The sequence below is a fragment of the Prionailurus bengalensis genome, chromosome E4 (assembly GCF_016509475.1).
Source record: "Prionailurus bengalensis isolate Pbe53 chromosome E4, Fcat_Pben_1.1_paternal_pri, whole genome shotgun sequence".
In the NCBI taxonomy this organism is placed as follows: Eukaryota; Metazoa; Chordata; class Mammalia; order Carnivora; family Felidae; genus Prionailurus; species Prionailurus bengalensis.
In genome coordinates, this window is record NC_057360.1 from 17058369 (window position 1) to 17075193 (window position 16825).

At 42.5% G+C, this 16825-nt stretch overlaps 1 protein-coding gene across 1 annotated transcript in view; it reads right to left on the reverse strand.

The window, feature by feature from the left end:
• The window catches only part of TNR (tenascin R), a 410686-nt gene that overhangs the window by 15883 nt on the left and 377978 nt on the right, over positions 1-16825 (reverse strand). Inside the window, exons 16-18 of the mRNA XM_043569008.1 lie at positions 15697-15840; positions 14891-15021; positions 13852-13984 (exon numbers count right to left, since the gene is read on the reverse strand). Of these exons, the coding sequence (XP_043424943.1) occupies positions 13852-13984; positions 14891-15021; positions 15697-15840 (408 nt within the window). The remainder of the gene's footprint in view (positions 1-13851; positions 13985-14890; positions 15022-15696; positions 15841-16825) is intronic.

Genomic DNA, 16825 nt, shown 5'->3' on the forward strand with positions numbered 1-16825 from the left:
TCCCTCTTTCCTTCCCCATCTTTCCCAGTAGGTATGTCTTGAGCAGGCCAGTCCCAAGATTTAGGCTGGGTGGCCTGGCAAAGAGAGGGAATAAGAGATGCTATTTATCCTTGAGTTTAAGCCTTGTGTTCCAGTTTTTTTTTTTTTTTTTTTCTATTAAGCTCTGTGTCGGGGGTTGTTAGACCTTGGCTTAGCTGATTTTAAAGAATGCACTGAGGGGCACCTGAGTGGCTCAGTCGGTTGAGCATCCGACTTCGGCTCAGGTCATGATCTCATGTTTTGTGGGTTCCAGCCCCACATCAGGTTCTGTGCTGACAGCTCGGAGCCTGGAGCCTGCTTCAGATTCAGTTTCCCTCCTCTCCCTGCTCCTCCCCCACTTTCACTCTGTCTGTCATTCTCACAAAAATAAATAAACATTTAAAAAAATTGAAAAAGAGGAATGCACTGATTTCTGCTCTGCTGTGTTCCTTGCATGTATACTGTGGTTTTATACATTCTTAGGAGATTGTCAGGACAGATTTCAGGCATCTCTAGATGTCATGCCATTTAATATCGTCAGAAACTCACCTTTGACCCTAACATAGATCGTTCCAGTGATCTTTCCAAGGCAGAAATTTTAGGACCAAAAACTTTTGTTCCCTGAGGTACAATAACTGAGGCCTGGCTTCACAAAGAGCCTTTTTTTCCTTTCTTTCTTTCAAAGCACAAGCTGCAGTGATTACCAAGTTAAGAGGAAAGCAATGCCAAGTGATCGGTACACTGGGATGTCTCTTGGTTAAGTGTTTGTAGGTGTAATTGTGAGATCAACAGGATTGGGGCACTCACCGGAAGAATTGCTAAGAAATTGGTTTGTGTTGGGTGTCCGAAGGCTGAGTGCTGAGTGGGGTGAAGTGAGCTACGTGACATACAGCACAATCAGACAACCCCCAGCTGGCTGGGAGTGAAGGAAGAGACTTTTTCTCTCCCTGCCCTGTCCCTTACTTGTTTTCCACTCTTGGATGCCATCTTTAAAAGAGTCAGAGTAGATGGCTTTGGAGAGCATCTGCCTACTCATATGACCTTAGCATCCGGACCAAAGCCATGATGCCAGTGGTTCCTTCGGAGGACAGCCTCAGCAGGTGTCTGTGTAACTACACAGCAAAGTGTGCTGCTCCACAGAAGCACAGGTGGCTGCCTCTGGCCACCAGCACTTAGACTGTTCTTCCCAGAAGTGGGTTTCTGGTTGGCAGGTTTGTGGAGGGTAGTCTGAGGTCATGGACAGGGCAAAGTTACCTGTTCAGCACACATGGGCTATGAAAACCTACCACCTTAGCCTCCTTAATAGCATCTTCTAATCTATTACTTGCTTATTCTTTTATATATTCATCCAACAAACATATAAGGGGCATCTGTTGAGTTCTAAATGTTGTGCTAAAAGATGGGAATATGAAGAATAAAAGGACGCAGTCCCATCTTTCAGGTTTCTCACACTGTGGTGGGAGAAACCAACAAATATAACCCCAAGCTCTAAGTGCTCTGGGGAAGAGGTAAATATAGAGAGTTATCAAATATGGAGGTGGGCATTCAATGAAGCTTGGGGCTGATGAAGATAAGGGGAGCGGTAGAGCCTGGGATGTGGCAGGATTAGCAAGTGCTACTGAGAAAGTACTTCTTAGTTTAGGAACTGATGCAGAAATTAGCTACAGATTGGTGGGAGAAGGGTGTCCCAGGTCTGTAGAAAAAGTATGGCTTATTTGGGAAACTGCAAAGTTAGCCAGGAGCTGGTCTGAGTGGATGAGTGAGAGCTTCAGGGAGGTAAACAGGGACTGGATCATGGCATTTAAGGAGCTGAACTATCTTGGTCAGGTGATAGAATGAAGAGACCATTGATGGACTTTAAGCTCAAGTTTTTAGAAAGATCGTTCTTACTGTGGGGTGAAGAATGAATTAGATTGGGGTGAGACTGGAGTTAAGACCCAATTCAAGAGGGAATCTGGGAGGAGAAGGGACAAAAGTCTTTAAGGGTATAATAGGAATGGAGAATCAACTGAACAATAGATAACTTGGATACCTTCACCTGAAGCAGAGTTGCTGAGGAAGGTCCTCAAGCTCTGCAGACCGTTTGCCTCTACCCACCATGGGCAAACCCAGTAGGCTTCCAAATCTTCTTTTCAAAGATAAGCTGAAAGTACTCTCACAGAGCAATATTCTGACATAATTTGCCTTATTCTGTGGATTCACTTATATCAGGAAACCCAGTTCCATGGCAGATGAGTTGATCACAGACTAGCAGCTGTCAGCCTCTGTGGCTCTTGATTGGACCTCGCAAGAAGAGGGCTGGATCATGGTAATGCCTCCTGTCTGGTCTTTTCCTGCCATTCTGACCCTACTTATATCTACTCTCCATTTTTAATGAGTGCTTTTTTAAAAATAATGTAAATGTGATCCTATCTCATCCTATCTCTCTCTTGCCAAATAACCTCCAATGGCTTCTTCAGTGCAATGGCTCCAATTGAAATAGCTTCTTGCATTTAGAAGAAAATCCAAAATCCTTACCTTGGCCTACAAAGCCCTGTATGCTCTGGCTCTGCCTTGGATTTCACACCGTCTCTTGCTGGCTTTCTTCTAATCTGCTGAACATACCAAACTTATTCCTCCTTTGGGGTATAGTAATTACTCTTACTAGGTGTGGAATGCTCTTCTTTGTGTAATTTGCTCTCATCATTTAAGCCCTGGCTCAAATATCTCAGTTCAAAGGGAGGCCTCTTCTGACCATCTTAGTTGAGGCCAGAGTCTATGACAGGGGAAGGAAGTGACAATCAGAAAACACTTCCTGCCATAAGAACTGTCCTAGAGGTCAGCTCTTTATATCTGTGCCTATTCCATTACTGGTTATATTTTTAAATAATATTATCTCTACTTGAAATTACCTGTTTTCCTTCCTTCGTCTATTCCCAACTGCCTCATCCCCTTGAATATAAGTTTCAGGAGGGTGGGAATCTGGTTCATCTTGTTCATTACTTTATCCTCAGAACTTAGAACAGTGTTTGACCCATGGTAGATGCTGAGTCAATATTTGCTAAAGGTACAAAGGATATAAAGCACTATATCCACTCCTATGATTATGAAAAGGGAAATTACAGTTAGATTTTCTGAAAACATTTGGGACAATATAATTAAAAATTGGCCAGATAAAATCCTGTGTATAATGACATATAAGGTCCTTCTATAACATTCACAATGCCATCTTATAACCGAGGCAGATGGTATTGATGTTTGATAAAATTCACTGCCCTCCCTAAAGAGTGATTGAACATCCCCATCCTGCTGAATACCATAAACAATTCTATGTAAATAAATTTAAAAACTTGGATGAAATGGACCATTTCCTTGAAAATCACCATCTACCAAAAGTCACCCAAGATGAAATGGGTAACCTGAATAAGATTATAACTATTAAAGAAATTGGATCTGTGATTACAACCTTTAGAAAAAGAATCTCCAGGCCCAGATGGCTTCATTATTAATTCTATCAAACATTTAAAAAAGGAACATCACCAATTTTATACATTCTCTTATAGAAAATGGAAAAAGAGGGAGCATTGACAACTCATTCAATAAGGCCAGCATCACCTGGATACAAAAACCAGACACAAACAGTACAAAAAAAAGAGAAAAAGAGTAGGTCAGAAAAAAGTTTTGAAGTTCTATTTTTGTTTCTCCCCCATACTTTCATGGACTATTCATTATCTACCTCTTCGTGTGTACTTGGTTCTTCTCTATTACACACATAACAGACACAGCAGCTGATAACCCCAAAGAGACATGAGCCCATAAGCCAGAATGTCCATCACTGGAGAGTAAGATTACTGAGAAAGAAAGACCACAGGCTGTGTGACATCCATCCCCTGATGCAGAACTATTAGAATAGTAGGTCCAAGTTTAAATTAAGCATGACAGCTTTATTTAAGGAGGTAAGAAAGGAAATTAACAATATAAAAAAATAACCAAAATCATGCATAATTAAGTAGAAATATTAGGCATGAATAATATAATAGCTGAAAGTAAGAACATAATGGATGGGATGAATGGAGAATTTAGATCCAGCTAAACAAAAATAAATGAATTGAATGATCAGATGGAGGAGCTTTCTGAAAAGATTTAAAAGCAAGATAAAAGGCAAGAAAACATAAAGACAAAGCTAAGAGATTTGGAGGAGAGAATATACATTCCAACATCTACCTAATAGAAGTCCTAAAAAGGGGAAATAAAAACAGAAAGAAATGTCTAAAGAAATAATGAAGATAAATGTCTCAGAATTAAAGATAAAACACCTCAGATTTAAAGGGCTCTAGGAGTGTTGGACTAAAGATGAAAAGAAAAACAAACCCCAAGACATATGGTGAAGTGGAAGACTGTAAAAAAGAGAAACATTCTCAAAGCTTCTAGAAAGAGCAGACTGCCTCCAGAGGGAACAAGGATCAGACTGACATCAGACTTCTCAGTGGCAACACTGCATATGAAAAGACAATGGAGTATTTTAAAATATGAAGGAAAATAAATATTGGAACCTAACATTTTGTATCTCTGATCACATTGCAATTCAAATGTGAGGGTATGATTAAAAAAAAAATGCTCCAGGCATGTGAAATTTCATGAGGTCTGCCTTACAAAATCCTTTCTGGAAAATCTAGAGGAAGCACACAGTTCAGAAGAGCGACAAATGCTACAGATATGAAAAGTAGGGGTGGTTAAATACTTGAGTAAGATGTCTTATTTTTGCCTTAAATAAAAGACTATCATAAAACAGGAGGGAAAAATGCCTATTTTTAACAACCCACAGCCCAAATCCACACAGGGTTGGTTTGGGTGAAGGTGAAAGGGACAGGGAGTGGGGAAGAGTCCAGAGGGTTTGAGAACATGCTCAAGTACCTGGATTGCTGCAGGGAAGGTACTATATTGATCAGTTTAAGAAATTTATAGGGACAAGTAAACATGAATATGGATCTTAAATCTAAAAGCTGGCTCTTTGAAAATATTAATATTGATTAATGTTAATAAGACTGATTAAAAAAATAAAGACTGAAGTTGCCAAAAATAAGCTGAAAAAGTGAAAATAGCTGCAGATATAGTAGAGATTAAAAATAAAGTCTTTTGAAGAATTTCATGCTACGAAAATTTAAGACTCAGATGAAGTGAATAAACTCCTAGAAGGTTATAAAGTGCCACAACTGGTATAAGAAGAAACTGGGACCTTAGACAGATAATGCAGAGATACTAGTCCAACATCTGACATCCCTAAAACAAAGAGAAACAACTAAAACAACAAAAAATGCCCCAATGGTTTTAGTGATGAGTTCTGTTGTAAGTTACTCCAAAAAAAGTATGAAAAAGAATGAAAACTGTCTAGATTTTTTAAATGAATCTAGTGAAACATGGATTTCAAAACTCAATAAGGAACCATGTACATGAGAAAATGTATAGGTCAATTTCACTTACGATTGTAGATCGTGTAAACAGGTTGTGTTTGTGTCTGATTGTGTAAACAGGTTAAACAAAATTTTACCTAATCAGACCCAACAGTGGATTAAAAAAAAAAATCACATTCAGGTGAGGTTTCTCCTAGGACTATAAAGAAAACTCTATCAGTGTACTTTATCTCGTTATTAAGATAAGGATAAAAATCATATAATTAACTCAGTTGATGCAGAAAAAAAGCCATTTGATAAAATTTAACCACAAAGTTTGTGACAAAAACTCTTAGCTTCAAATAGAAGAAAATTCTTTAACTTTTATGTTTTAAACTTCAAACCTAAGCGAATATTACCTTGGTTTATTTAAGATTAGCTAATTATATATTTATTTTATTTCAATAAATTTTTTAAATGTTTATTTATTTTTGAGAGATAGAGACAGAGTGCAAGTGGGAGAGGGGCAGAGAGAGAGACACAGATTATGAAGCAGGCTCCAGTCTCTGAGCTGTCAGCACAGAGCCCGACGCTGGGCTGGAACTCACGGACTGCGCGAGATCATGACCTGAGCCGAAGTTGGACGCTTAACTGACTGAGCCACCCAGGCGCCCCTATATTTATTTTATTTTAGAAAAGCTTCTGTTTTCCCATCAAAAAGAAGCTTAAAAATGAAGACTTAGCAAAAAGTATGCAACATGAAGCTACAAGTAAGCATTCCTTTTAAGAATGGGAACAAGTAAAGGTTACCTAATCTCACCGTTCAGTTTGACATAGTTCTTGAGGTCCCAGCTAATGAGACAAGGGATAGAAAAGTAAATAAATAAGAGGTATAAGGATTAGAAATATATAGATAAAACTATTATTTGTAAATTATATAAAACATTTACCTAAAAATATCAACAGAAATAATAGATAATTAGAATTAATAAAGAGCTCAGCGGGATTGCTGGGTATGAGATCAATATGCAAAAATCCATAGCATTTTTCCATATCAGCAATAAGGAACTAGAAAATAATTTTTAAAGTTCAATGAAAGTCACCGAGCAATAAGAAATTGTAAATTGTTTAGAAATTAGCCAAGAACATAATGTTATAGAGAAATACTTAAAATCCTATTAAAGAGCACAGATATGATTTGAATGAATGAAGACACATTGTATACTTTTAGAAGGGATGACTTAGTATTCTAAAGATGTCAGTTCTCTCCAAATTACTTTATAAACTTATTGCAATTCCAGTCTAAATTCAAGACGAAATTTCTTTTGTGGAACTTGATAGACTTATTTTGAGATGCCTATGGGACAATGAAGGTCACAAGAGCTGAGTCAACTTTGAAAAAGAAAAGTGATATTAATATTGAGATATTAATATTAAGATACTGAGTGATCGATATTAAAACACAATGTAGTGTTGGCTATAGAGCAGACCATGGACTAGAATATGGAGTTTGGAGTTCAGAGACGGATACACGTACATATGGAAACCTAATATACAGTAAAGCAACACAAATCAATGGAGAATAGATGGATTACTTAGTAAATGATGTTGAGGAAACTGGCTTACCAAATGAAGAAAAATAAAACTGTATCCTTACTGGGGGGGCACCTGCGTGTCTCAATCGGTTAAACATCTGACTTTTGGTTTTGGCTCAGGTTGTGGACTCATGGTTCGTGAATTTAAGCCCCATGTTGGGCTCTGCACTGATAGCGTGGAGCCTGCTCAAGATTCCCTCTCTCCCTCTCTCTCTGCCCCTCCCTTGCTTGCTTGTATGCAGTCTCTCTCTCAACATAAATAAACTTAAACTATATCCTTACTTAATACCACATACAAAATGACTAAATATAAAAAATCTAGAAAGTTAATAAAGGTACACATAGAAGAATACCTTTGTGTCCCACAGGCAGGTAAAGACTTAAAGACTTCAGAAACTCAAATAATGCTAGGTAACACTTACTTATCACAGGAACTCTGATAGAAAGATAGGCTGTATGTGCAGGCAATTTATAGAAAAAGGCAACTCAAAGGCTAACAAGCATAGATGAGATGTTTAAACTCAAACTTGTTATTATTTAAAGAAATTCAACTATATACACAATGGAATACTACGTGGCAATGAGAAAGAATGAAATCTGGCCTTTTGTAGCAACGTGGATGGAACTGGAGAGTGTTCTGCCAAGTGAAATAAGTCATACAGATAAAGATAGATACCATATGTTTTCACTCTTAAGTGGATCCTGAGAAACTAAACAGAAGACCATGGGGGAAGGGAAGGAACAAAAAAGTTAGAGAAGGAGGGAGCCAAACCATAAAAGACTCTTAAAAACTGAGAACAATCTGAGGGTTGATGGGGGGGTGGGAGGGAGGGGAGCGTGGGTGATGGGTACTGAGGAGGGCACCAGTTGGGATGAGCACTGGGTGGTGTATGGAAACCAATTTGACAATAAATTTCATCTTAAAAAAAGAAAAAAATAAAAAAAATTCAACCAGAAAATTAAATCTCAATTATGCCTATTAGACTGTCAAAAGTTACAAAGCTGGATCATGTCATTAGGAAACAGGAGCCATCATGAACTTCCGTAGGGAGTGTGAACTAGCATAGCCATCCCAAAGAGCAATACTTAGTTAAACCAGGTAAACACATACCCCCTGACCCAGTCATTCCTCTTCTGGGAACATATCCCAAAGGTGATGCCTCACTGATTCATAAGAGGGCACATATAAGGTATTTTCTGCAGCACCATTTGTGGTGTGGGAGGCTGAGGACCATCTGCTGTCCATCTTGGGAGAATGGAGAGGTAACATGCGATGGATGAACAGCATGCAGTGTTTTGCAACAGTTGGAAGCCAGAGACTAGGCACCTGCACTACAGCATCGATGGGTCTTAAAAACAGCACTGAGTAGAAAATATGAGAGCAGGGAATGAATTGTGTAATCCAATACCATTTGCACACATTTGAAATATACTCAAAACTTGCCCAAGAACACATTTTTCAAAAACACATATAAACCAAAGGACACAAATTCAACGCCTCAGAACGGTTGCGTGTAGCAGGCGGAAGAAAAGGTGAAAGCAGAAAGAAAGAAATGAATAAATATAGAGAGGGCCCTTGGGGGTCATGGATGGGAATAGTTTGTTCAAATGGGGTCTGTAGTGCCCTCCTTCCACACAGTCAGGTGTCCAAGAAAGGAGAAGGTGGACCTCTCCTTTTGGGAGATTGCTTATTTCAACAGAGCTGGCACGCCACCTGTTTCTAAGTAGTGGAGCAGAGGGAATCCTCTCCAGTTCCCTACTTTGGTGAAGGGGGAAGTGTGGTATAAATGAGAGTAGGAAGCAATGCACAGTGGGCATTGGAATTCCCAACTGATAATTACGTGGATTTGCATGACCCACTATCTATTGTCCAGGGATCCGGGATTTGCCAATCCTTATTAATTTTTACAGCTTCAAAACTGAAGCTTGTGTTAGAATAGACTCCCAGAGCTTTTCCTGAAAAGCCCCAGAGAGCAGCTCAGCCTGGATGTGGGATAGACTGGAGCAAAGGCAATAAAGAAAACTTCTCATTACTCATCTCTGGGTACCTCCACAAATGATTGTCTTCGCTTAACCTCAAGGTCAAGACAACCTATTTTATAGTGTTCGCTGTCTCTGAGGACAAGCTTTAGTGAGCGTCTTGTTTGCTTCTTATAGTATTAAAAGAGACAATGAAACCTGCGTCTCAGAAGATCATTTCACCAAGTCCCTGTTGCTCTACGGGGAATATTTGTTTCCTCATTTATATTCATGTCTCTGAAAGACAAGTAGACCTTGAATGAAATTTCAGGCGACAGTAAATTATAAATAATGTATCCATATTTTTTCTCTTCCATACTACTTGTATTTAATTCCCCCTAGAGTCTTGTGCAAACACCAGGGACAACAGGACAGACAGCTATTAACATGATGGAAAGAATGAAATGGGTTTATGCTCTATGGCAGGAATACAGCAAGGGAGGATATCTTGATCAAAGAAAGTTTCTGAGGTTTTGTGGGAGTGAGTTCTTTTCTTCTCGCTCTCTCTTTTATTTTTATTTTTAAAAGCATCTCAACTCTTTTCCAGACCATTAAATAGACATCTGCTTGAAATGAGCCTCTTATTGCGGCCCACCCAAGGCAAGATGAAGGTCTGTTAGCGGATGGAGGCCACTTAGGGGCCCAGCTCTAGGCTCTTTTGTTCCATAAGACAAGGCATAGAAAATGCTTAGAACGACCAGCTGATAACATCCCGTCCTAAGAATAGGATGCTGCTAAGTGGAGAGCTCAGGCACTGTCAATGAAGTCGGAAAGGATGCCTGTTACGAGAATGAAATTAGTCTCTAAATCCATCAGCCCTGATGTGCCGTCACATTGGATGCTCTGGTGTTTTTCAGACCTCTTGCTCAGCAGGAATAATTCATGGGGTTCAGACTGGCAGCTCTTCAGTCTTTCAAGTATGTGAAAAGATTCTCTGCTCTTTGTTTTTGTTTCTTTCTTCCTCTTCTTCTCCTTCTCCTTCCCCTTCCCCGCCTTCTCCTTCTCCTTCTTTTTCCTCCTCCTCCTCTTCTCCTCTTCCTCCTCCTTTTCTTCTTTCTAGGCAAACAGGGGCCAGCCGATAGAGCAGACAGGGTGAGCTATGTGGCTCCCGTGTGTGTGTGTTGGGAGGGAGTTAGAGAGACAGAGAGAGGATGAGTTGGGATGTGCTTCACGTCAGGGGAGGCAGAATCAGGCCGAAGGTTCAGCCACTGAGGCCACTCTTCAGAGGGAGCCTGATCTCCAGAGACCTGTAAGAGATCTATGGGGCTAACAGGAGAGTTCTGGGATGAAAAACACCTGCCCCTGATGCTGGAGGCCCCCTCTCCTGGACTCCTCTTCAAGGTGTCTGGCTCAAGCCACCCATTAAGCAAACCCCAAACTTTTCCTTCTTCTTTTTCATATATATATATATATAGAGAGAGAGAGAGAGAGAGAGAGAGAGGGAATGCATGTGTGCACATAAGAGCAGGGAAGGGGGCATAGAGAGAGAGAGAGAGAAGAGAAAGAATCCTAAGCAGGCCCCACAGGGCTCGATCCCATGACTCCTGGGATCATGACCTGAGCCTAAACCAAGAGTTGGACTCTCAACCGACTGAGCCACCAGGTGTCCTTCCCTCTTGATAACATCCTGACCCCCACATTTAGGAAGCTGATACTCTTGTGTTCTCTTCCTCCTTAATAAAATTTGCTTTTGGCAGGGGAGTTGCAAGGGGGTGGTAGAAAAGGTGGGGGGGTGGGCATGGCTCAAACAGAGAAGTCTCACTAATGTTGACATGCAAATAACTGTGCAGGTTTAGTACAATCTCTTCAGGGAAATTTGCATTTCTGGTGGCAGAAAGACCCTGAAATTGGAGGGACTTGGGGCATCACACTGTGCAGGCAGTACCTCTCTCTCTGCCAGTCCCGTCCCTGTGATGGATATTGAAAATCTCCTTCTACAGCTTTGTTTCACCAGAAACCCCTCTTCCATGCTCTGCAGCTGGGATTTAACTATTCCATTCAACCCACATTTATTATGTCTGCCGTGTGTCAGGCTTTGTGCAAGGTACTTCCATATGCATTACTTCCATCCACACACTTTTCATTCTGCAACTGGTCATTTCAGTGGGTTCTGATAAATCTCCAAGACAAAGCCAGCAGGGTGTGGTACGCATCAGTGGTTTAAATTTAAATTTGAGCTTCACAGCAAAGCTCTGCAAAGACTTCCAAACATGGATATATCTTTGCCTTGTACCACGGGAGTAGTGGCAAGTCCTTCTCTGGTCAACCCCAACTTGTCCATGGGGCAGCTCAGTCAGTAGCTACGCTCATTATACAGGATCGTGGGCTCTTAACAGTTTCCCCCTTTTTGAGTTGGTATTGGTCATGCCCCAGGAAGCCCAGTGTCAACTGGAGTTTCATGAAAACAAAGACACAAACACCTAAATCCCCCCTGATGGCCCCTCTGCATTGTCCACTAAACAAAGCCACTACCCTCGCCCCCTCTCTGGATTTCCATGAATTGTTAGCCCTCTGCTTATTATATCTGGCTGAGCCTCCCGCGGGATTTGGGATCCCAGACCCAAACTATTATACATCTCTGGGGTGGCTTCGCATAAGAGAGGGCCAGTGGTGGGCACAGAAGCTGGTACACTTTTATTGCCCGGGTGGATCTGGAGCAAGACACAGCCACAAGATGCTGGAGAAACCTCAGGTGTGCCAGGAGAGATGAGGCACGTTCTGGGTGGTATGGCCGTAGACTCAGTGTCTTATCATCCTGCTCACACACACCAGCTGTGGCATTACCAGGGAGGGAGCCGTGGCCCATACTACACTGAGCGATCTTTGAAACCTATGCATTTCGGGGATGAAATGATTACTTTGGACTTAATAAATATGCAGATTAGGAGCTCTGGTTTTTTCCTGTCATCTGTGTCCTTTTTGTGGGAAAGAAATTCTTAATTCAGGGAAAAGCTCCAATCCACGGGTCTTTGGGTGGCAGCTTGAAAAAGAGGACCACAGAGGACCCTTACACCTGTGAATACGCAGCGAAGGGTTGGAACAAGAGAAGGTAGCACCTTGATGCTGAGATAAGTCCCTCCGTGAAAGGGCATGGAAGGGGCGCAAAATTGACTTGAGCCCCTTAAAGGGATCAAGTGTCCTCCAAGTACTGCTTCGTGAAGACGCGTTTTGACTTGTGGCAAGCCCTGCGACCAAGGCTTATGTTTATTTTTATTTATTTTTAAGATTGTTTAAAGTTTATTTATTTATTTTGAGACACAGAGAGAGAGAGAGAGAGAGAGAGTGTGTGTGTGCATGAGTGGGGGAGGGGCAGAGAGAGAGAGGAAGAGAGAGAATCCCAAGCAGGCCCCATGTTGTCAGCACAGAGCCCGATGTGGGGCTTGATCTCACGAACTGTGCCCTGAGCCAAAATCAAGAGTTGGGCATTCAACCAACTGAGCCACCCAGGCGCCCTCGGCTTATTTTTATTTTTTAGTTAAAAAAATCATTTTTCTGATGAATGTGCTCATTGTAGACACTTTGTAAGATATTCAAAATATTAAAAAGAAGGGAAAGGAGAACTCATTCACAATCTCACTACCTTAAAGAACCACTAGTGACATTTTGGTGTATTTGATTCAGTGTCCTGCGTTACCATTTAGGGTGAGTCTACAGGGAGAGCCACCTGAGTAGGGATGGGGCATATTCTGTCACCTCCCTCTGGTGATGAAGGGATAGGCTCTGAGGCAGGGCCAGGATTCCAGCCATCCTGGTACTCTGACATGGCAGGCAGACATACATCTAGGGACAAGGGGTACTCTCGCTTGGCCCACACATGTGCACAGCCACACCTCCAGAACGTGGGGCAGGAAGACAGCTCAAAGTGTGGACTGGAAAGTCCTACATTACGGACTATAGAGAGGTACTGTGGGAAAAGGCAGAAAGGACTGTTAATAGCACAGTCCCCACAGACAGGTCAACTGGGGTCAAATCCAGGCTCTCCTACTTACAAGTTATGGGGTCTTAGGTGAGTTGCCTCACCTCTGTGTGGCCCCATTTCTTCAACTGGAAATAGGGATAATGGAATATACCTCATAGGATGTGATTTCATAGGCTTGAATTAGATAATACATGTAATGTAGTCAGAACAGTGCCTGTCAGATAGCTCTCAAAGGTTCAATGTTGGTTTATTTCCTGTTATACACATGAGGACACCCTTATTCCTGAAGGACAGTTTCAGGTATATGCTGCTGATACTTAAATGGAGGAAGGCAGGAGCAACTGGATTTGGAAGCAGAAGACCTTGGTTCTAGTTTGACCCAGGCACTTATGCTATTTGATTTCTGTGCACTCTGTTTCATCATCTGTGAAATGGAGGTATACCTAAGGCCCTTCTCACCAGTTGTTACAAGGACTGAACTGAGGTCATAGGAATGCAAAAGTGCTTCGTGTATGGAGAAGAACCCTGGATTTAATGCAAAGGGTTTACTATCCATACCTTTATTACGTGATTCTCTGATTACAGGCAGCAGAGGAAGGAAGGAAGGAAGGCAGAAAGGAAGGAAGGATGGAAGAAATTTGCTGGCAAAACACTTGCAGAAAATCTGAACAGGAACCTGTCATTTAGTGGGTCCAGGTGGACCAGGGATTTGCACTGCTGGTTCCTATGGTTGCCCTGGTAGTAAGAAGTTTCCTGGCACAGTCTTGGAAGGGGGGCAAAGGGGGAGTGGAGAAAATCATTATTTTCCTTCACAGGAAGAGGCAGTTGAGTCCGTTGATAGGTTCCTCCCTGATCACGTCTCAGCAGAAGTTGCTGAGGAGCCAGACGTCCTGCAGGGAAGAAGAAAGCATCACCGGGCCGTGTGTCTCACCTGTGATGAAGGTGGTGGAGGTGAGGCTGCTCCGGGCAGTGTCCTGGGCCGCCTGCAGGAGCACCGTGTAGTCTGTGCTCTCAGAAAGGCCCTCCAGTCGGATCCACGTGTCCTCTGCGTCCACAATCAGCTCCTGGGGAACAAGCGAGGAAGGCAGGTGGATGGGAGTGACAGGCACATGATTGAGAGGAGCTGGGAAGGGAAGCCCAAGCCCACGGCCAGATCGGTCGGTATCGCCACGGCCACTGTGTGCTCTCCGTTCCCCAACAAAGACTGCATCGAGCCAACAGGCAGAGAGGACAGCTCCTGTGTGAGATTGAGACCGCTCCTACCGCATAGATGCACATTGGCATAAAGGTAGGCATGTGGATTATCAAATCCAGTTGTTTCCAACTGTATTAGATTCCTCGGGACCCAGGGAGGCAGAAGCCTAGGCCTCCCTACTCCATATCCAACAGACTAGCTCTGCTTACATCCATTTTGTACATTCTGCTCCTGAATATGATTTCACTTTAAAAAAAAAAAAGGATTTCATTGCAAACAGAAGTCTGACAACCGGTGCTCTAGAAGTACCATTTCAACTGATCACACAACACAGAAATGTGTCATCTCTTTACTGCAGGCTATAGATGTAGCCTTTATAATGCTTATCAAGAGGCATAAAAGACTATCGAATTTGGTATCCAGCTCATGTTTGCTTGGCCCTGCTAGTGAAATTTTTTCCCAAAACGATGTACTTATATGGCTTGGAAGTTTCCACTGTGCTTTGCATCATCATATTGGAAGCACCACCCAAAACCAAGTGAAGTTTTAAAGGTAGACACCCCCATTATCCAGAGCGGAAACTAAGGCTCAGAGAGGCTTCGTGTTTTGTCTCAACTTGTAAAGAGAGTAGTAGAGAAGCCAGGACTAGCACCAAAATCTCTAGCTTACAGACTCAGGCTTTTCCCTCACAGCATGTCTGTATCCGTCACGGGAAACCCAGTTTGCTCCCTTTGGATGGCCTGATAGAAAAATCTCCCTTACAGAAAAATCTCACCTTGCGGCTTCCATCAGTGGATTTGTAGGTTAAGATGTAGTTTTCAATCTCTGCTCTGGGAGGCTGCCAGGAGATCAGGGCACTTTGTCTGGTGACTTCACTGGCCGTCAGGTTTGCAGGAGGGTCCAGGACTATAAAGAAGAGAAAATGCCAGGAGTACCTTCCTCTCCAGCTCCTTTCCGTTTGATTCCAGGTATCAGGTATTTATCTGCCCACCTACGTGGTCTCTGGGCTGCTTACATGCTGACCCCATTTCTAGCTTGGACAGGAGCAGAAGATGATCAGTCAGTGTCATGATCATTCCTGCACCTATTTCCCCCTCTAACCTGGGCCTCTGGGCCCAGGTGTGTCATCTTCCAATCTGACCTATGTCTGAAATCATGACCTAAATAAATCTGCATGTCTGTGAGTTCACTCTTGAACTTGCATCATCATCCCCACAACTATACCTTTGTCTCCTGTTCTGGCCATGATTGCACCCAGCCAGTGTCTCCCAGATATCAAGCCCTTTCATATGCATCCAGTTTTTTCTGGGCCAGATCCATTTCCAATACTGGCCTCTCTTGGCCTGGTTCTACTGCTGTCAGCCAGACCCAGGATGAAAGCAGAAAATAGACATGTGCCTGCTGCCTGAGAGCTGCAGCTCACTGGCATTTGGGCAGCAGTCAACTGAGATACGAACAGCTCATAGCTGCGCTGTCCAAAGCCTCTAGACTCTAATTTAGTCCACCACATGGGGACGGATAATTTTCAGGATCTGCAAAAGCATCTAGGGATGCTGGATATGTAGCCAACCATGTACTCACGGGTAGAGAAGTTGGTGCTGATGGTACCACTGGTGAGAGGTCCACTGGTGGCATACATAGTGACAGTATAGTGGGTGCTGGGAAGCAGGCCAACGAGCTGGAATCCCTCACTGCCTCCGTCAACCAGGATGGTCTCTCCAGCAACTGAAATCACATGAACACGGGTAAGAGCTGACTAAGGCGATTCCACCTGGGAAAAGCTTATCAAATCCAAAGACATTTCATAAAGATTCAATATTGAAGGATTGTGGAAGACATCTTTTAAAGGCTATTCAGCTTAGCATTGGATTCCACACAAGCATCTCCTCTCATCATGTTTTGCATCTCGATTGAGAAACATATTCCTTATTTGGAAGCCAAATTGTCTTTTCTGTGACTTCACTCAAGCCTCTGGGGTTACAAAGAAAAGCTGAAGCCTCTGTCTCCATAGCTCCTTCCCCCCCACCACAGCTTCGAATCAAGCCCTCTCTTCTAGGCTGAGAAAATTTATCCCCAACCACCATTACATGTATGTGGCAGCTCCAAATCTGTTGACTTCTTGCACCCATGGGCAGAGCTCTGCATTTATTTCTACCGTATTTTGCCTTGTCAATTGAGTTTTGGACCACTGTTTCAGTTTATTGAACTATATTTGAATTTGGATTCTATTGATCACAGTTAAAAAAAAATATCTGAGCACAGTTGACACACAACGGTGCATTATTTTCAAGTATGCAATGTAGTGATTCAACTTCTGCATACATTATGCTATGCTCAGCACAAGCATAGCTACTCTCGGTCACCGTATCACAGTATCAGTGACTACCCAGATTTGTTTTATATACAAATGTGATAAGCGTGTCTTCTCTGTATTCATTCATGCTGTCAATAAAACTTCGCTAGAGGGGCGCCTGGGTAGCTCAGTTGGTTAAGTGTCTGACTTTGGCTCAGGTCATGATCTCACAGTTCGTGGATTCCAGCCCCACGTTGTGTTCTGTGCTGACAGCTCAGAGCCTGGAGCCTGCTTTGGATTCCCTCTGTCTCTCTGCCCCTCCCCACTCGCGCTCTGTCTGTCTCTCAAAAAATAAGTAAATGTTAAAAACAAAAATAAAAACAACTATTCACTAGAGCAGGGCCAAGCCCTTTCTTG